This window comes from Pristis pectinata, chromosome X (assembly GCF_009764475.1).
Source record: "Pristis pectinata isolate sPriPec2 chromosome X, sPriPec2.1.pri, whole genome shotgun sequence".
Classification (NCBI taxonomy): Eukaryota; Metazoa; Chordata; class Chondrichthyes; order Rhinopristiformes; family Pristidae; genus Pristis; species Pristis pectinata.
Window position 1 is genome coordinate 1,370,562 of NC_067450.1, and position 21,548 is coordinate 1,392,109.

A 21,548-nucleotide genomic window follows, 5' to 3' on the forward strand; every position below is an offset into this window, starting at 1 on the left:
ATATATCTTGTTGCAGTGAAAACACAGGAGAAATCATGAACAGTACCAGCTTACTGGAATTTAGTAATGCTACAAAAACCACCAGTGCCAGCTTCAGGAATATGGTAGGTGTTAAAGTTAAAGGACAAATATTGTAATCCTGAAGAGAGCTGAATGCTCATGTTTGTTTAGATGTTCCTGATGCTCAATTCAGGTCTCTTGAATCACTCTACTATGGCTAAAGTTATGTGTAGTCTGGTGCTTATTTTATTGGAATAGTAATTCAGGAGCCTAGACTAATAATACAGAGAATAAAAGTTCTGACGACAGTTTGAGAATTTAAATTCAGTAAATTAAATAGTTGCTTTCAGTAAAAGTGACCAGAGGCTACTGAATTGTTGTAAAAACCTAACTGGTTGACCAATGTCAGTTCAGGAAGGAAACCTGCCACCCTTACCTCGTCTGACTTCTACATAACCTCATACCCACGATTACATGGTTGACACATAACTGCCCACTGAAGTAGCCTAATAAAGGCACTCAGTTGATTCAAGACTAAGTTTCACTATCACCTTCTCAGTAATGCCATTTTTGCTTGTGATGTCCCACAAGAATGTTTTTTTAAATCTTTCAAGTCACTGTTGTAACTTTTGTCATTATCACTGTCCTAACTTGATTAGTCCATAACTCTTCAACTTTTAGGCGAGCAAAATTCTATCTATCGGTTGTAATCTCTGTTGAAATTGTCATTTGTGGCAGCTTCAGTGTTGATGATCAGCAGGCTCCACTTGCCATATGCTGAACAGAATAACTAATACTGAGCACTAAACAGTTAATCCTGTAAACCAATTTCAAATACTTGTACATGATATAGTCCAAGTATTATTATAAGTTCCAGTTTTCTCTCAGCACAAGGACTCAATGACCACAGTTTGATCTCCTTTAGAATCACAAACACAGTACAAACTGTGGAGGTGTGTGTTTATGAATTGTTCTGCTCATTGAGGTGAGGAATGTCAGTTTTGGGAATAAAATATTTTTTCACTTTCCCTCCAATACTAGGATAGAATCCTTCCAGATGCCATTATCCCCAACTTAAGTACAGGAGTCTTTCATCTGATATTTCTATTTCCAAAGAATAGCTCCTCTTGAAGCCCTTCTGAGGATGATGACGTGGTATTAATTCTGAAGAGTTTTGTACTGTGCACTTCCTATAGTTTTTTCATAGAGCTCCTTTGGAATGCTGTGATAATGTTTGTGCAAGAAGCATTTTGCAGTTGGATTGAAATTATATATAAAGCTTTTTTTTTTACTGCCTTTAGCTGTCCCCAGCACACTCATTGTTGGCCAAGGCAGGAAGCAACTGCCTCCTGGATCAAGCCCAGTACTGCTATGAATTTGGCTGTTAGGAAGTTGGTGAGAATTCCACAGAATGATGTTTGATTTTTTGTTTTTAACCTCTTTCCCAACCTTGTAAAATCATGCTTGGGCTCGCTCAGCAGCTCCCACTGATGTCATGGCCAAGATCAAGGGTCAACCTCAGAGAGACCTGGATATGGAACTCCATACACTTAAGACAATACAATGGCATAGATTGCCCAGTGATGTTGAATTTTGACTAGCTTATGCAACAGTGTGTGGCAAAAGGAAAATATTTCAATCTCAAGGTTTCCATCACATCTCTGAAGCACTTGACATTATACAGCACTTCAGAAAGTAATTAGAGAACTCATTCTATTTCTATTAGTGAGATATTGAAACAGTGCAAATGTCTTGCACAGGACAATCTCTTAAGTGATGATGAGATGAGTTCATTTCTTTGTGTCCGTTGAGGGAGAAATGTTGACCAAGACGCAGTGAATTTCTTTAATTTCTGTCATGGGGTGTTAACATCCACCCTGACCCTCTGGACTAAAGGCGACATATCTTTGTAAAAATGGAACAAACAGGAAGGCAAAAAGTCAGAGCAGCACATGTAAGAAGAAGAATAAATACAGAGAATATGCGAGAAAGATGTGATATTCTTGTGAGGCAAATGTCAAATAAAATACGAGTGCCTGTTACCTTTGTAAATATCCTCAATTTTTTAATTCAAAAATGTTGTGCTATCTTTGTTTACCTTTCTAGTCATTAATGTGCTTTGCTATTTGACAGTTTCTTGATTAAAAGCATACACCTAACTCTTTTGTGTTTCCCTATGACTTCAAGTCCTTAAAGAAAATAAAACGCTCGGACCGCAGAGGAACTGAGTCAGTGACTGAGGAAAAGTTTGCTGTTCTGTTTTCTTCAGAACTCTGCATCACGGGCAGTGAAAAGAAATACCATGTTCAGGTATCTGAACGTTTGTTACCAATACTATTTTACAAGTGGTCAAAAGTCTTTTTAAAGATATTTTTAATACATATAGTCCTTAAACAGCTTCTTATTCATTTTGTATCCTTTGAATCCCCTTCACGCCCCACATCAATTTAATTTCCAGCATATGAATAAGTCAACCATAGACTATGTAAATACCACTCTAACTGCTGATTTATTCCTTATGTGACTGGCACAACTTGTCTTCTTGTCAGACTGAATAGTTTTTGTTCCCACCCTCTCAACCCAACTGAAATTTGAAGACTGTGCATGAAGCAGTGTTTTGTTTCAATGACAGGTCTCCATCCCAATGGGCAAGGACATTTAATCTGTACTGAACAATAATTCAACATCGCACACAGCTGTGAACAGTAAATGGAGTGCCTGCAATTTAAATCAAGGTTACATTTTGTTTGGACATCAGATCTCTGACAGTGAATCTGTGAGGTCCCAGTCCCCTGCACAATCTCCCACACATGCAGTCTTTATTATTTAACAAAGAACTTTATTCTGTATTTTTCTTCCTCCCAATCTCAACCGAACTATCAAAAAAAACCTCAGAAATACAGTATGTTAGATTATAGTCTTGATAGTGAGAGCTCATGGTAAAAGATATGGGTTCCACTCATTCCTTCGGGCTAGCACTCCTACCAACCTCTTTTTCTGACTTAATATTAAAGTAATAAAAGGATGATACAAGCACTTGGGTGAGCCTTGAAGGCAATTTTATCTCCTGCGTTGACCATGAGCCAAAAATAGAACTAGTTCGCAAACTGAACTACGTGCGACAAGACGACTGCAAGAGGACTTGAGTACAGGAGCAAAGATATCACGCAACAGTTGTACGGGGTCTTAGTGAGACCCCATCTGGAGCGGAGTGTACAGTTTTGGTGTCCTTATCTGAGGAAGGATGTTCTCGTCATGGAGGGAGTGCAACCAAAGTTTACTGGACTGATTTCTGGGATGGCAGGGCTGATATATGAGCAGTTCAGCTTATATTATAGAAGAATGAGAGGGGATCTCACAAAAACATAACATTTTAGACAGACTAGGTACAGGGAAGATGTTCCTGATGGCTGGAGAGTCCAGAACCAGGGTTACAGCCTCAGGATATGAGGTATGCCATTTAGAACGGAAATGAGGAGAAATTTGTTCACCCAGAACCTGGTGAACCTGTGGAATTCTCTACCACAGAAGGCAATGGAATATAAGTCAGTAAATATATTCAAGGAAGAGGTAGATATGTTTCTTAATGCCAAAGGGATCAAGGGATATGGGGAGCAGACAGGAGCAGGGGACTGAAGTAGATGATCAGTTATGATCATGTTGAATGTGGAGCAGGCACAAAGGGCCAGGTGGTCTTCTCCTGCTATTTGCTATGTTTCTATGATGAGCAGACCATGTGTCCAAATATGCTGATGATACAAAGTCAGGTAGCAATATGGGCTGTGAAGAAGATTCAGCGAGACTGAGGGATATAGAAAAGTTAGTGAAAACACAAGGACGTGGCAGGTGGAATATAATGTGGAACAATGTGAGGGCATTCACTTCAGCAGAGAAAATAGAAAGGCAGAGTATTTTGTAAATGGCAAGAGATTGAAAGGTGTTAGTGTTCAGAGAGAGCTGAGCTTCCTTCTACACAAATCCCTTGAAAGTTAGCATGCAGGTTCAGCAAGCAATTAGGAAGCCAAATTGTATGTTGTTTTTTATTGCAAGATAATATAAGTACAAGAGTATAGACATCTTGCTCCAATTATATAGGACCCTGGCCAAGCCACACCTGGAATATTGCATACAGGTCTAGTCTCTCTACCAAAGGAAGCAAAGTTTCGACAGACTGATTCCTGGGATGGCAGGTTTGTCGCATATACAGACTGGGCCTATAATCTCTTGAATTCAGGAAAATGAGACCTCATGGAAAAATATAAAGTTCTTGTGTGACTTGACTGAGTAGATGCAGAATTGCTGTTTCCTCTGACTAGGGTCTCTAGAACCAGGGGTGACAGGCTCAAAATAAGGGGTTGGCCATTCAGCGTGGAGATGAGAAAAAATATTTTTTCACGCAGACTGTAGTGAATCTTTGGAATTGACCAACCAAGATGTCTGAGGAAGCTTTGTCTTTTGATACATTTAGTTTACAGATTGGTGAATTTTTAGATATTAAGGGAATTGAGGGATATTGGGGGTCAGTGCAGAAAAGTGGTGATGAGTTCAAAGATTAGCCATGATCTTATTGATTAGTGGAGCAGGTACTAAGGGCCGAATGTCCTATTCCTGCTTCTGTTTCTTATATTCTTATGATGCAAGTAATTAAGTAGGCCAATAGCATGCCTGTCGTTATAGTCAGGCATTTGATGTACAAAAGTAAGGAAATTTTGTTGCAGTTATAGAGGACTTCTGAAATACTGTGTGCAGTTTAGGTCCCCTTACCAAAGGAAGGGTACATTTGTCTTTCGAAAAAGAAAGACTTTATGGATGACCTTTTGAAAATGTAAAAAGCTAGTCACTCTTTTAAAATAGAAAAGAAACAGCTGGATGTACACACAGGCAGTATCTGTGGAGATAGAAGGAAAGTTAACATTTCTGATCAATGACCTTTTATCAGGGCTGGAAGTTGTTAGAGATAAAAGCAAGTCTCAGAGAAATGTAAATGAGACTTGGGAGTTGAAGTGGCTTCCAGGGGTTTGTTGTATCGTATGAGTTAAAATTTAAGCTCTAAATTCTAGACCTAGATCTGGGAAAGAGAGTGAATTCTTCATGTGACCAAATAAAGTTCAGTAAGATGCTTATTTCTTTCTTTTTGTTGCAGGCCTTATCGCTGCCTATTGTGGTAATTGTTCATGGCAGTCAGGACAACAATGCTACTGCCACAATCTTGTGGGACAATGCATTCTCTGAGATTGTAAGTTTCACTAAATTGGAATATTTTGCTTTTATTTAGAGGTACTGAGCAAGATAAATGGTTGGAGTTAAGTTTTGGCAACACTTTATTCTTTTCAAATTCTTTTTTAATGATTGCTATTAAGAGTATTATAAGGCATGCCACTGAGTCATACCAAAGAAAATGTTGGGTTTATTACATTGACTCTGGTCAGGTCATGAGCCAAGGAGTCTGAGCAAGCCTTTTAATGCTGCACAGATGAAATTGTCCCAATTAAAGCTGGGACCTTAAGTAGTGTTGATGGTTGAATGTCATGTTGGCTGGTGCACTTATCACTGAGCTATTGCACACTACAATGTAGTATAATCCTGTGTGAAGGTTTGGTGTCCGTGTTCCAGCTCAGATGTAGTCTTGCTGTACTTTGAATTCCAGTAAGGATCAAACATTCAATGTTCCTTTTCCTCTTTGCTGCAGGAACGATTACCCTTCCATGTACCAGACAGGGTATCATGGTCTCAAATGTGTGACACCCTCAATATGAAATTTATGGCAGAAGTGCAATCAACTCAGGGCTTGTGCAAAGAGCACTTTGTTTTCCTGGCACAGAAGATATTTGATGAGCAGAGTTACAGCATGGAAGAATTCACAAACAGGATGGTTTCTTGGTCTCAGTTTAATAAGGTAAACTTTAAATATATTCATTCTAACAGCTTATTGCACAGCAGCCCTGTGTAGATGTGCCACTGAGACCTTCTGGGAATGTGATGTAGGTTGTTACACGAGTTCATTGTTCATTCTCTTTCTGCCCTTCTCTTGAATATTAGGCTTTGTTAATGTGCTGCCACACCCACACAACTTCACTTCTAACCCCTACCCCTTGTCACTGCCTCTATCGTTTTTACTCGTCAATCTTTAGCCACGAGAAGACTCACTGAAACCCAGGAATGAGGTTGAATTTAAAGGCGAGGACCTTGTCAGCATGGATGTGCCACTTTAAACTGCACACTCAACTACTATCAATACAATTTCTGGTCCACAAGCAAAAGCTGGCAATGGCAAAAGATTCTAATTTGGGTAACTGACTTTGAAAGGTTCCTTGTGCACCAGGTGGAACAACAATTTGGTATCCATTTTGCCCAAATTCCCACTCCATGTGAAATCAGCCCCTTGGGTTCCCTTTGTGCTAAAAACATTTTGTTGCCATGAGGTCAGGCAGATGATCTGCTTCCAGACAGCAACAATATGAAACCTGGAAGCACAATTAATGGTCTGGAGTGTCTGCTCTCAATAAATGACAGGTAACCATCCATGATGTGAATTTATAATCACACTATGTTTGGTGATTTATATTGTCAGGTAATCATCAGTGCATGCTAGACATCACTGAATCATTTTAATATTCTTGCAGGAAAACCTAACTGGAAGAACATTCACTTTCTGGCAATGGTTTGATGGTGTGATGGAGCTCACTAAGAAGCACTTGAAGGATTACTGGAATAATGGGTAGGAATTTTAGTCCATCTCCAAACTAATCAACATTCACTGATTGATGGCCTATGCATGAAGGTGGCACTACAAATTTTAATTTGGCATTGATTTCCTCAAATGACACCTCATCTCAAATAAGTGTCCTTCAGGTATATTGGCAAATATCAGTCTATGGTGATACCTGAAGTTCTATCCTAGAGAGTTATGCGGAAATTCACAAACTATCTTTCTACTGATCAAATGGGAATATCATAGCACACCACAATCTGGCCTGATGAGGATCAGCTAGTTAAAGGAATTAAAACAGCATTTTCAAACTGAATTGAACATAGCAAATTCAACATTGTAGAGGGATAGTGATAATAAATCTAAGGCCATTTAGCTCCTTAAGCATTCTCAGGACATGTGCTTTGCCAGTAAGGCCACTGTTTAATGTCTATCCATAAATGATTTGAGAAAGTGAGCTGCCACCCAGAACTGCTGTAGTCTATGTGGTAAAGGAACTCCCCCTCTGTTGTAAAGTCAGGAGTTCCAGGATTTAGATAGTGAAGATGAAACAGCAGCCTATGTGTTTCCAAGTCAGGATGATGCGTGACTTGAGGAAGGTGCATTTGATAGTATTCCTACATGTCTGCTGCTCCTTGTCCCAAGTAGCAACAGTCACAGGTTTGGTTAGTGCATAGATGATACACACTGCCTCTACCAGTCCGCTGGTGGTGGAAGAATGAATGCTCAGGGTAGTGGTGAGTACCAAACAAGCAGTTTGCTTTATCCCAAATGGTGTCAAGCTTCTTCAGTGGTATTGGAGCTGCACTCATCTAGGCAAATTTCACCACGCTCCTGACTTGAGCCTTGTAGATTAGGGAAAAGCTTCCAGGTGTCATGAGGTGAATTACTTACGAGAGGATACTCAGCCTCTTACCTATAGCCACAGTATTTGAGGCGGTTCACTTGAGGTTCTGGTCAAGAGATATTGATGTTTGAGGGATTCATTGATGGGAAATCTCTGTTGAGTATCAAGGGGGAAGTAGCTGGACTCTTTTGTTTAAAATGAAAGAACTTTCTGTTTTGCCATTCAGTGAGATCATGCATCCATTCATTTAACTTTGCATCTTGTACCTTGATATTATTGCTGAATTTAAAAAAAAAATCAATCTCTGATTTAAAATCATGAATGACTGCTTGTAAAAGAGAGCTCCAAACTTCCACTACTGTGTGCTTGGTTCCTAACTTTGTTCCTGAAAGGCTTGGTGGGGCTTCAGCTTAATTATTGACATTGAAAATCTGTCAAGTTAAGTTCCTGGTAAATTTTGAGAACTATTAGCCATGGATGCAGAAAACTCAAATACTGTTTGTTTCAGCTGCTGATATTTACATGTGGGAGCAGTGTGAGTTATGCCATTTTTTTTCATTTGTGTGCAATGTTGTAAACTACTATGGTAAAATAATGAAGGATTCCCAGCCCAAGGATTTTCCTACTCCACTGATCTCCAGAAGGAACTTGCTGAAGAGCCAATCCTCTCTTTTTGCAGGTTGATCCTTGGTTTTGTAAGCAAGCAGTATGCCCTCAGACTACTTAATCAGCGGGTGAATGGGACCTTCCTCCTTCGCTTCAGTGATTCTGAGATTGGAGGAATTACAATAGCATGGATTGATGATTCTGAGAAGGGTAACCCTATTCTCCACTTCTTGCAATGCTTTAAGGCTTTCTTTCACAATTTTTCTTTGAGAATTTGAACATTTCTATAGAATTAAGAGAATTTATATATACTTATCCTAAAGCTTGGTGTGCAGTGTGTTATTGAGTCCTTGATGTGATAGCCTCCAAACAATTCCAAACTAACTATAGTGTGCTCCCTGTGATTTGATTCTTCTGAAGTGCACCTTTCTAATTAAAAGCCATGGGGATACTGGAAGTAACGAGGATTTCAATTAAAAAATTAATTTAAAATAATAATATACCAAAAATTCATAACATGTTTTAATCTCATTACAGCCGTTAGGGCAAATATTGAATTCAGTAATTTTAGATAAACCACCTTTTCCAGTTCTGATGAAATCCTGAGATATTAGCCTTGTCCTTCTCTCCACACATGCTGCCTGATCTGTTGAGTGTTTCCAGCACTTTGTTTTCATTGCATGCTACAGTGTGAGTGTTAGGGTACCAATCTTCAGCTTCAAGTGAAAATCAGATCCTTACCCACATGGTGGTAGGATGCAAAAGCATGCAGAAGAAAATGTTTTTTAGCCATAGGTTGAGTGATGGTTTTAGTTTTTAAATTCAAATTCCTTTGTTTTTACTTTGATTTTATTTATGTGTCCTGATCAGTGTGGTTCCTGAAGGAAAATAAGCATAGCAAGAACAATGTACAGTTTGGATTATTGAAATGCTTCAATGATATTTTCTGTTGCTGTGTTGGCTGACCATGGCATTTCACCAAGGTTAAACTGTACTGACAATGTCTGGAACTTTTATCCCCTCGTCTTTTATGGCTCAGAAAGAGTACTGTGTAATGTTCTGATCACAATTTGGGTATAAAATTAAAACCCGACCACAGCCAATCTGAGCCCAAGTACTTTTTCTATCCCATACTTGACCCGGAGGAAAGTGGGGAAAAGAGACTAGCTATGTTGCCATTGATAAATAAAACATTGGATGCATGCAGTAATAGTGAACAAATTATCCTAACCTGGGCCTGAACCAACCTGAGCTCATACGTTGTGGCTGAATATCCACCCAACCCAAATCCAATGGGCAGCCAGGCTCTACACCACACTAAGGAAGGACATGACAGCACTAGAGTGGGTGTAGAGGAGATTTACAAGGACATAACCTGGGCTGGAGAATTGTATTTACAAGGAGAATGACCAGTTTGGAATTCTCCTTGGAACAAAGGAGACTGAGGGGAAATTTAATTATAGTTTATAAAATTATGAGAAGCTGAGACAGGTGAACAGAAATGGCCGATATCCCTTGTTGTTATTTAAGTCAGATATTAGAAAGATTAGAAGGGAGTTGAAGAAAGTTCTTTTCACCCAAAGAGTAGCGGTGATCTGGAACACTGCTTGAAAGGGAAGTAGAGGCAGAAAACACCACAGTTTAAAAAGACCTGAAGAGCTATAAATTACAGGGCTACAGACCAAGAGTTGGGAAGTGGGCGGAACGCAAATAGATCCATTTTTGGCTGGCATGGAAAAGATGGGCCAAATGGCCATCTTCCATGCTGTAAATTTCTATGATTCTCTTAAGTGCTTCATTTTGACCCTGATTGATTGTTTCTCTTGCATGCTGCAGGTGGCAGACAAGTGTTCAATGTTCAGCCTTTCACTACAAAGGATTTAACCATTCGATCGCTGGGAGATCGTGTCCGAGATATTGAACGCCTGCTTTACCTGTATCCCAGCAGACCCAAAGATGAAACTTTCAAAAAGTACTACACAAGTAGGTGTTAAGAAACTTGTGTTAAGCTAGTCATGGATAGACGGCAAAGAATTAAATAATTTATGGTGGTGTCATAATCTAATTCAATTGCAGAAAAACAATCAAATGGCTGATGGAGCTGCTCCTGTTCCTTTGATTCAGAATTAATTGAGAAGAACTTTTGTCCTCTTAGTACAGCTTAAAGTAGTTAAAGTACTCAAAGTAGTCTATGCAAATGTTATCCTATCCCTGCACCATGTTTTCTTGGTTTCTTAAAAGTGATTAGGGGAACCATAAGGAAGCAACCTCGCTTGTCTTTATTCTTCTCCACAGAGGAAGCAAAGGGAAAAGATGGCTATCTCCATGCTGGTGTAAAGACTACGGTCAATGGGTAAGAGCACAGACAACATGGTCTTAATTTTCTTCTTTGCTAAATTTAGTGAACAAAGTACACCTGGTTAGAAAGCACAGACGGGCCATAACGCTGCTTATTTTGGTCCACACTCCTGGCAGGGAACCTTGCCTATTCAGAAATTGTGGCTGCACTTTCCAAAATATTTCATCTATTATGTTCACCTGATGTCAAGGAACTTTTCAACTTGCCACCTCCTCTGTTAAATTCCCCATATTTACACCCAGCCTTTCAACCTCTACTTTTTCTGTGGTCTCAATCACAGATAAGGCCATTTCCAATCACTTCCATGATCCTTCACTAACCATATATCTCCACCAGGTTCCAAGTCTACTTTCTTCTGTTTCTGCCCAGAATAAACTTCTACCAATTCACATAGCTGCCTAGCCTTTGGACCTCCATTTGCCACTAATTATATTGCTGATTTGCTGAGTCACTTTTAATGACTCTGTCAAATGTATGCCTGTCCAGTAATTTACTCTGCTGTTGTCTCCAAGTTTGATCCTCTCTGATAGAGGCCTCAATTTCCTTTGTCACAGTTGTTCACTACTCCCAAATCTTCCCAGGGAGGAAAGATAACACCAGCTTCTTTTCTCTGCATGAAACCTTCTTCAAACTCCTTTCCCTTGCCCCTCTGTCCCAGCCTCCAACAATGTGCTCATAGAGAAACAAGTGACTGCAGATGCTGGAATCTAGATGAAAAACACGATGATGCTGGAGGAACTCAGCAGGCCAGGCAGCATCTGTGGAGAAAAGCAGGCGGTCAATGTTTTAGGTCAGGATCCTCCTTCAGTCCTGAAGAAGGGTCCTGACCAGAAACGTTGACCACCTGCTTTTCTCCATGGATGCTGTCTGGCCTGCTGAGTTCCTCCAGCATCATCATGTGCTCATAGAAGAGAGACATTCATTCAGCTGCTTTTTCTGATTTCCCATCTAGCCTCAGCCCGAAATCTCTTCCAACTCGTCTCATAAATGAAATCCACTTCCTAGTCCCTTTCCCCAAATCACTACTCAAATGTCAGTCATTTAACTTTCCTTCCAAGCCCCTATCCTTGCTGCTTATGCAAATTGCTCCTTCTATTTGAATACTGTCCCTCTCCTTTCTATTATTACTCTCAATCACAAAACTTTCTCTCAATGCATTTGGCCTTGAAAACCAATACTCTGTCTCCAAACCTCTTGTATGTGTTTGGACTGTGATTGTGGCTGACAAGGTCAGCATTTAATGTTCTCGAACTGACTGACTTGCCCAGCAACCAAATTGCTGTGGGTCTGGAGCTGCAGGCAGAACAGATTAGGAACAGATAAGGACAACAAACTTCCTTTGCTGAAGGACATTTGTTGCGATTTTGCAACAATCTGATCGGTTCATGATCTCTGTTACTGGAGTACTAACTTTTTTTATTTTTTTAAAAAAATTTCCAGAGTATACCTAATTAACCTAAATTCCCACCTGCAGTTGTGGGATTTGAACATTATATCTCTTCGTTGCAAGTCCAGCAATTTAACCACAATGCCACCATGTACATTCATTTTTGCCACAACTCAATCTTTGAATCTTTCCAAACAGGTTGTAACCCTTACCACATCATAACAATAATCCTAGCAAAATCACAGTGTTACCATAAAATTAATGGACTATCCTTTTTCAAACCTTCTGCTACCTTTGACACAGTGAATCACAACACTTGTCTCCAGTGACTGCCCTCCATGTTCCACCTTGGCAGAACTGCCTTAACATGGTTCCAATCTTACCCATCTGATCATTGGCAGAGAATGTCTACCTCAACCCCAACCTCCTTAGATCTAATTCTACAACCCTCCCCCCAATCAAACTCAGTGTTCTGACAACTCTAGGTTGTCGTGCATCCCCTTTCCCAAGTGTGGGGTAGTATATTTAGCAAGTCAGGTGAAAGAGATCTTAGCTAAAACATCAGTTCAGATGGAGCCTGACCTTCCTGTTCCAGTACTGATGCCAGTGTTGTAGGCAGTGTAACCCTTCTTTTTCACACCACTCCTCAGCAATGTATTCACCTCCCTAATCTGCATGTCCTCACATCAGTTTGCAGATAGTTTGCTTTGTAATCCAATCATAACCCTTGAGATCCAACTCATTAATTTAGCTCTAGGATTGGTTACGTGAATAAATGAAGTTCAAGCAACACATCTTGATAGTCACTCCATAGAAGATTAAAGGTGGGTTTTTATATAAGAAATGAATAGATGGAAATAATTCATGGCTGCAATCTAACCTTGGAGCTCAAGTGACTGCTATAAATTATCAATAACAGGGTCACCTGAATTTACTGAGATTACTGCCTCATAAGCACTATAGGCTCTGCATTAATCTTTTTTTCCTCACTTGCAAGCATGTAGAAAATGCGGTCAACATTGAGGTGTGATCAGTATCTACATTTGCGAGTCTCATTGTAACCCACCTATGACTGTGCTGAGCACAAGTCTACTTTGCACATATGCTGGTTGTATCATATTGCTGCTCAGGATGTGCCTTCTGTTCCTTTTGGTGGGATCAGTGGCTGGGTGCAAAGTGTGCAAAATGCTCATTGTTTTTGAACTTTGTTGTAGTGAACAAACACAAATGGTGGTGCCAACCATGCTCCCCTCACCAGTGGCCCAGCCACCTGTTGTGTGTACTACACCTGATATCTCAAGATGGCAACAGATCCCGTGCAACCCAAGCAACATCAACTATGAGAAGTAAGTGGAGCAATTGTTAAATGACTTTGCAAAATTTAATTTGAATTTCTTTTCCCACAACACATTCATTTTAATCGTTATTTTTCCCTTTTGGACTAAGTGACTATCCTCTATTACAAGCCCTCTCCCAAAACCCCATTTGTGCAATGCAGTCATCCCCTCACTCTTTCTGAAGTTTCTTCTTACTGAGCACAGTTCTGCAAGTGATGAGTGATCCGCAGTGCCTTACTATCCAAAGTGTTTCACAGTTAATGAGTTTGACTTGAGCAGGAATAGCTGAACTACTGGCGATGGTCGGTACAGGCACAGATTAGTAGTTTGAGAATCTTTCTCGAGACAGAGTTAGCAATGTGTTTGGAGGAAGAGTTCCCGTGCACAGGACTAAAATGACTGAAAGCACTGGCCCTATTTCTAAAACAGAGAAGGAGGCAGAACTGGATGAGCAGATGGTAGCAGCAGGAATAAGGAAGGTAGATGTGGCTGAGGATTTTGTAGTCAATGCACTGAGCAACAAGAATGCAGTGGTGCTTGATGTGAATTGAGATAATCTGAGAGATAAGATGCAGGCAGTGGAGCTTCTGATGTGTAAGAATTTAGAGAGAAGCATGAAAGGTATTGGAAAACTTCAGTCTTGGTTCACTCAAATGCACAAATGCATGATTCACTGACAGTGATGTAAACTGATAGATTATACTTCAGAGGTAAGAGTAAATGATCTAGCTTGTGGAATAAATGCATTCAGGGTTGAGTAGGAAACAGAGGCTGCAAGTTGCTGGGCTGAGCCTATGTAAGCATCCTGGAAGTGGGATAGGCTGAGGACCAATGTGGAAAGATTAAATACAGAAACTTGTTTGGTGTGGCAGGACACAGTTGCTTTGTGAAGGTATTGTTAGTCTTACACACAGAAGGCTAGATATTGGATATTTAACTCTCATGTTGGTTTAAATAGTAAATGCACTCTGCAAAGTAGTACTTGGCAATAAATAGATTCCAACTTTGATAACAGTACTGAGTTACCTAGTTCATTGGTGCTATAAATGACCTTTGCAGCTAAAATCAATTAGGGTTCTTGGTCCTCTTTGCTATTCAGTGACCTATGCTGGAAACTGATACAAGGCTAGTGAGAAAATTAGAAGGAATGTTGCCAAGAAAATGTGCACTCTAAAAGACGTGTTATGGGGTCATTGTACAGCATACAAACAACTGTTTCAGCCATGTACCTGCCAGTGAAAGCTTCAGAAGGACCCAAGGCCCAAAGCCTCAGGAACTACTGAACTGTCATTGCACACTTTGTGTGCAGCGTCCGAGTGGTCAGATGCAAGAGGGAGTTGGACCGAGGGCCCAGTCATAGCTTTGTGTGAGTCTAGAGTGGAGCATGTTGATAGCCAACCGGGCATTGAGGACCGATATAAGCTTGGAGTCGGAATCCAACAGAGAGGAGGTAAGTAATGGACTTTTCCTGAGTAGGGACACAGCCCAGAGTAACTTTTTTTTAAACCTCTGGCTATTCAGGAAGCGTCCAAAGGCAGACACTCCTTCAAACAATGTGGACAAATTTCCCTGGCAAAGCTTAAAATAATGTAATTTGATGGATGTCTAACATGGAAATCATGTCAAATGTGCAAGGATGACGTGACCAGATATTTCTAGAGTGACACAATTTGATAAGATAAGATACCTTTTATTAGTCACATGTACATCAAAACACACAGTGAAATACATCTTTTGGCTGGGGGCAGCACGCAAGTGTTGCCATGCTTCCGGTGCCAACATAGCATGCCCACAAATTCCTAACCCGTACGTCTTTGGAATGTGGGAGGAAACCGGAGCACCCGGAGGAAACCCATGCAGACACGGGGAGAACGTACAAACTCCTTACAGGCAGTGGCCGGAATTGACCTGAAAATGGTTGCAATTATATTCACCCAGAAGAAATAAATCAATGTCCTGATGCATAGTGTCAAAGAAAATATGTTGTATGTCTGAATTTCTAAGTCATGTCTATGCATGTAGAGAGAGGAATGATTGAGTTAAGCTCTGATGCCATCCTTTGATGTTCACCATCCAGGCTTCCACAGACACTTGAGACCTTGGATGACATTTAACCTACTGTTCAATAGTTTCAGAAGAGAGAGAGCAAAATGTAATGATCAGAAATGAATGGAACTGCATGTTATGACCTCATGTTTTTTTTCTGACTCATTCTGGGTGGTCTACTAATAAGAGCCAAGATCAGGAAAGTTCCATTGCAACAGATGGGTCTGCCTGGAAATTCAATTTCACAACATTTTCTCAATTAAAATCTCTCTTCCACTCCTTCCCCCTCCCCCATTTCTGTGTTGGTTTGAACCACTTGAAAAACTTGACTGTTGTGTATCACAGATGAGTACATTGCACAGTCTTGCTACCCTGATGCGATTTCTGCCACACAGAATGATGTCATTTCCTGAACTCCGCTCTTCTTAAAGCATTACAGAAGGATTTGGACCACATTGTCCTGGGGATGCTGATTATTGATCAGTTCTGGGACACGGTGGTCTTGCCAACCTGGGACGCTTGCAAGCTAACTGAAATGCTAGCAGAAATTCTCAGACAATTCCCCCACATCAAAAGAGCTCCTCCAACAATCCTCAATCTCCAGAAGGACCCTCGCCCTTGTGATTTCTTCCCAACCCCCTCCTTGTGATCTCCCAGCTATATTTCCCCTGCCTCCCTCCACCACCCCCCCAACACCCTAACCAAGGTATATGCAGCATATTTTTGCTTGTAACTTGCTGCAGTGTACCTTTTTGTTCTATTCTAGGTGCACTAGAATTTCTAGGCAATAAAATAACAAATATGCAGTTGCTTTAAATGTTTATTTGCATGGAGAAATATTGCACTTGTGCAGTTTTCTCAATATTGCTGCCAGGTGTTGCTCCAAATTCAACTTGAGGTGTGAACAAATTGCAGACGTGTCACTTTTGGTGAAAGCGGTATAAGTGATTTGTGAGAGAAAATGGGCTTGCAGTTATTATAATGCCTTTTACTGTAGCTTTGAAGGCATCCCAAGGCATTTTGCAGCCAGAGCAGTACTTTTGAAGTGTAGGAAAGTGGCTGGTATGTGTGCAGATATCTCCTCTTAAAATGTTTAGTCTTTTATGATGGCTTAAAAAAGAATATTTAACAACAGCCTTTGATTGCAAATTATTTTCAATTACCTGCACCTTTTTAAAATTCTATTTAAAATCTAATTGTCTTATTTTCTAACAGGGGAGATGCTCCAGTTGCCCCTCCCATTGCACTGTCTCCTAATATAATGATTGCCATGAACCAGGATGAAGAATTTCCAAATGCAATTCAAGGGTCAGTTTGCTTTCTAAAATATTAGCTTTGATTAGTGACCTGATTAGGTTTGGTTCTTTTTGCAACTAAGAATCTTATCTTGCATAATGGAGTTTGTAACTTTACTCTGTTAGTGTAACAAATTGGACTGGATACTCTGATGCAATCCTGCATGAAATTAGTGTAAATCTGGGAGTGAGGCTACCCCACAGCACTCTTGAAAACTAAAACTTGGCACCTCTACAGCCATGTCCCATTCTCAATTAATTGCTCCTCTAATGGCCTGGAATTCACACCTACGTTGCTGGTAAACTGCTTGAGTCAAGCACCTGTGGCTCAAGGTTCTTAATTGTGGTGAAGGCCCAAGTTTAATTGGGTTTTAGGCCAGTTGCATCCTGATTTGTGCTGGTAGGCTGTGAAAGAAATTAAAAGTATCAGGCCTTATAGTGGCTTCCTGCAGATTCTTTTATGCCAGGCCCTCAGATTAATTTAATAAAACATGTTTTCTTAAAGTTAAATCAGCTTCTTAATGCTCTCTGAGGTGACTGATGTTCCAACAGTAGCTTGCCTTGTTTTGCAAATTGACCTTAAAAATGCAACCTGATTTTCAGCCTTGCATCTTTGCCCCCTCAGTGGTTTTTGAATTTCATTGTTTCAGTTATCATTACATTAAAGCTTTTTAATCCACTTCCATTGGCCTTGTAAATTTTATGCAACTTTTTACTTTAACATGTACTTTATTCATAAAAATGATCTGAAATATGTAATTCAGAACATTTTCATAATGTCATGTTATTCCCATTACTTTTGCATGTCATTAGTTATTGTTCATTTACAACCCTAAAGCATATAGTTCTGACACATTTCAATTAATTAGTGTGCAGTGGCAGGAGGGCCTAAAATTGTGGCCTTTCCCTTTGAGGCCCTTACGTAGTGGTTGGTGATCACACACATTGGAAAGAGTTCACAGTGCCATAGAAAATACAATTTGAGTTCTGTGTTACTCTCATTAATGTGCCTATGACATCCTTAAAGTTGCCTCCCAATTTTTTCTCATCCTTGTACTGCTGGCATACAGTTCTGACTGTTCAAGGCGACAGCATTTGCTGCATTTTGAAGGTTAAAACCACGGTTTATACTTTCTCTCTTTAAAGCTCTGCATTCATACTTTGGGATCTTAGTGTTCATATCCATGTGATATACTTATGACACTGCCTGACTAATAATTTTCTTCCTTTGAAGAGGTCATCTTCTTAATCCATTTCAAAGTGGAAATGACATGGAGATGAACAACTATTATGAAGGAGATCATCAGTTTGTAAGAGGGTAAGCAAGATAAATGTGTTTAGATCCTTTTGGTGGGGTTAAGATTTCTTTTGTCTTTTCTCCATCCCTCCAAGCTCCAAATAGGTTTCTGTCTAACATGTACCATTCCTGTTCAAAAGAATGAATGAACTGAGAGTTCTTTATTCACCTGTGTATTGCCAGCAACTGTTGTTCAAAACTCACCAGAATGCAACGTACTTTCACTCGCACACATTGGAAGGAGTTCAGGTGTCATCAAAAATACAATCTGTTATTATGTAGTGCCATCCAAATATCCATACCTATGTAAGGATCTCACTTTGTCTTGGAATTCATTGCACTTAATTATGATTCAACAAACTTTAACTTACTAAAGTCAAAGTAGGATTATTCATGAAATTCAGAAGTAAATGTGACCTGTAACTGGAAAGTGACATTTTCTTTAAAAACATTAATATCACATCCTGTTTTTGTTCTCCTTTCAGTGCTGAAAACCCTCCTGCACCTTCTGATTTGGAACTGAGTGCACTTCTGAACATAAACCCGATGGATATTGTAAATACAACTGAGTTTTGAGATGTCTGTGAGTTTAGGAACAATCATTGTCAAGTGCAAATTATACAGGAGCCTTTTTGTTTAAAGGAAGGCTCGTTATGTCAGTGGTTGAGCTTCAAATTAAGATTTCTGTTGAGTCCATTATGCATTTTCCTGTATAAATTAGAGGGAGATTCACTGTTAAGTGCATTTTAACCAGCAGTTAATAAGCCATTTGATAAACCGCTCATTGGTGATCCCCCTTGACCAGGCCAGGTATGGAGCACATTCTGAATTTTAACAGCATTGCTTTGGGATGCCAGTGGAGGGCAGGTACTCTTGTTCAAATCTGTGGCTGGAGCAAAGCAGTTGGCAAGTTTGGGCACCTTGTATATTTTAAGTGGAAAGGAATTTAACATAAAGTTACTTGGTATGGAAAATCTAGTACATTCAAATCTGCTTAAGCCAATATTTTTATAAGTCACTTTAAGAAAAATATTGGCTAAGTTTAGGCCAGAATAAAGTGCACCCTTGCTTCCAATGGTTTGTAACGATGAGTTAACACAACATGCTCAGAAAAGTATCGTTTCCTTGCTATGAGTTTAACAAGATGTATTAAGTTTTATGTTCAGCTAATATAGTCAAGTTGATGTGCTGTTTTATAACATCTATCAAGCCCACCAGAATATCCTACTCCAATGTCTCCGTTGTTTAGGTAGTTAAAAAATGCATCATTATAAATAACACAAAGTGGGAATTTTACTTCTTGAATGCAAATTATCACAACAATTCAAATTAATTGAAGTATTAGAAGAAAAACTGTACTAAGTTACTATCTTGCATCTGGAACAATCGTCATCTATTGGCAACCACATATGGCACAAAGAAGTGTTATCTCCTAAGTAAATAGGTAAAGGATATCCTAGCGTGCTTACAATTGATTGATAATAAATTTGGTCAGTTAATGTGGAGAAACTGATGCAATTGATGGAGCAAAGAATAATGTTTTTGCACAGGATGTGCTACTGTTCTATGGTGGCAATGAAAATAGTCCTTTAATAATTAGTGTTTGTGATTTTGGTGTCTGCAGGATGCAAGTGCCAATGGTTGTCCAGAAGAACTATTTATGATGTGGGGGAACCAGTTAGAATGACAATGCGCTAAATCAAATTTTCAGTGGACTTGTGTGAGGTTACCATGTAATCTTCTTTTGCTTTGCACATTATTCAGCAAATAAAAATAAAATTTACACTCTTGGTAGGAATCAATGATATAGAGAATATTTTAAAATGCCATATTGAGGCAGGAACACTTGTATTGAAGCATATTACAAGAATATTTTGCCATTACAAATTATAAACCTTGTATGGAGGTTAAAGAGTTTATTTGTAGTTAATATGGTTTGTATACAAATTAAGAATATAATGAAGCAAGAATATTAAATTCCTAGCTCCTTCTATTTCCCATTTTACACTCTGCCCTATCATGAACTCTATCTAACCTTTTAATCTTGTGAGGAGTTGTTCTGTATAAATAATCATTGATCCCTACGGGTATACATTCGTTTTCACTTTTCCACTATTCAGTCTTAACTTACTGCCCTCCAAAGAGAACATTCCCTTCTCCCTCTTCTCTAAGTTATTTCAGACTATTCCTATCCTTAGAAATCTGCAGATCGCTGTTTCAGCTTGTGGTATTACAATGGCTAATAGACCATTGCTTCAGAATGGCTGCCTGAAATGATGTTGTCCATAGATGTAATTCTTAGTTATATGATGTAGTGTCAGTTTTTGTAGTCCACTGTACATATTATTTTATCATATTCCTGAATATATTGGAATCTCCTGGGGGCTTTATCCTATAGTATAGGGTATTTTTCCACTTCAATCGTTGATGTATTTAGATAGTGTTCTGTATTGGTCAAAAGCATACTATCTTGTTTCTCCACTTGCACTTACTATTTAGGCAGAAAAATTATTCTTACAAAGTGACTGCTGAAAACCTTTCCAGCTTGTAAGAAAAATGAGAATAAAAGTCCTAGATTCTAGATAATGCGACGTGTCTCATTTTATTGTTTGTTCAGATCAGATTTGAAGAAAAATTCCCACATCTCTGTTTTCCACCTTGCTCTCCCTTTTTAAAATTGCTGACGTTACTTTTCTGTGCTACAGGTCAACTTGCCCAAATGGCCGTTGGGCAGAGAAAATGAACTTGTATTTCAATAAAACCTCAGGACCTCCCAAAGCACCTCACAGCAAGTGAATGCTTTTAATGTAGGAACTGTAATTGTAATGTAGAAATCATGGCAGTCAATTTGTGAGCAGTAAATTCCCACAAACAACAATGTGGTAATGAAAATGTGATGGCTGCAGGGTAAATACACTGGTACCTACTTAGTGCTATCCCACAGAGTGCTCATTTGTTAAAACACACTTAATCCTCCAGTCTGAATGCTCACTGCTACGTAATACCTACACTTTCTTTTTTTAAAAAAAAATCCACTTCAGGCTTCATGCTGGTGTCTGGCAAACTGCTGCCTACCCCACTGGTGTGCCAGGATATCAGTGTGAAATTCTGCCCTTCACTGGCATTTTTGCAGCAACATATCACCCACAGCTCAGTATGAAGAGGCTGCCTGTGAGAGCTGATATTCAGCAGACCGGGGCAAACGGCATTGAGAAGTGGGGCTCAGGACTGCACCCTGGTCAGCTCGGTGAGTGTGCCCATTGCAGGGGACCGGCAGCCCCTGCTCTGGGTGTTGATGGATGGCCTGTTGCGTGTGATGGAAGCTGCTGGGTGACTTACCCTCTTTTGTTGGCTGCACAGCTCTCCCCAGCCCAGCTATTTCTCTGTGGTAACAAGCTCAATGGTGGTTGCTTGCCAATGAGTCGCTGCTCTTTGCAGGATGCTGCAGGCCCAGCATCGGCCATGTTTGCCAGCCTCCTGGTCAGATCACTCTCTCTGTGACTCCCTGGTCCACATCCCTCCCCACCCATCCACCTCCCTCCCCAGGCACTTACCCCTGTAACTGCAAGAGGTGTAACACCTGTCCCTACACCTCCTCGCTCACCACTATCCAGGGCCCTAAACAGCCCTGCCAGGTGAGGCAGTCTTTCATCTGCCTTATTTTT

The 21,548-nt window shown here is 39.9% G+C and overlaps 1 protein-coding gene across 5 annotated transcripts in view; it reads left to right on the forward strand.

Moving 5' to 3' along the window:
* The window catches only part of LOC127566991 (signal transducer and activator of transcription 5B-like), a 152,035-nt gene extending 131,572 nt beyond the window's left edge, over positions 1-20,463 (forward strand). For all 5 annotated transcript variants that reach the window (XM_052009585.1, XM_052009583.1, XM_052009581.1 and 2 more), the window contains 12 exons: positions 17-104; positions 2,188-2,310; positions 5,144-5,236; positions 5,690-5,896; positions 6,624-6,718; positions 8,236-8,372; positions 9,999-10,145; positions 10,458-10,515; positions 13,123-13,254; positions 16,507-16,599; positions 17,821-17,904; positions 18,369-20,463. In XM_052009585.1, coding sequence (XP_051865545.1) covers positions 17-104; positions 2,188-2,310; positions 5,144-5,236; positions 5,690-5,896; positions 6,624-6,718; positions 8,236-8,372; positions 9,999-10,145; positions 10,458-10,515; positions 13,123-13,254; positions 16,507-16,599; positions 17,821-17,904; positions 18,369-18,459 — 1,348 coding nt within the window. In that variant the 3' untranslated portion in view covers positions 18,460-20,463. The remainder of the gene's footprint in view (positions 1-16; positions 105-2,187; positions 2,311-5,143; positions 5,237-5,689; positions 5,897-6,623; positions 6,719-8,235; positions 8,373-9,998; positions 10,146-10,457; positions 10,516-13,122; positions 13,255-16,506; positions 16,600-17,820; positions 17,905-18,368) is intronic.
* The last annotated feature ends 1,085 nt before the right edge of the window (positions 20,464-21,548 follow it).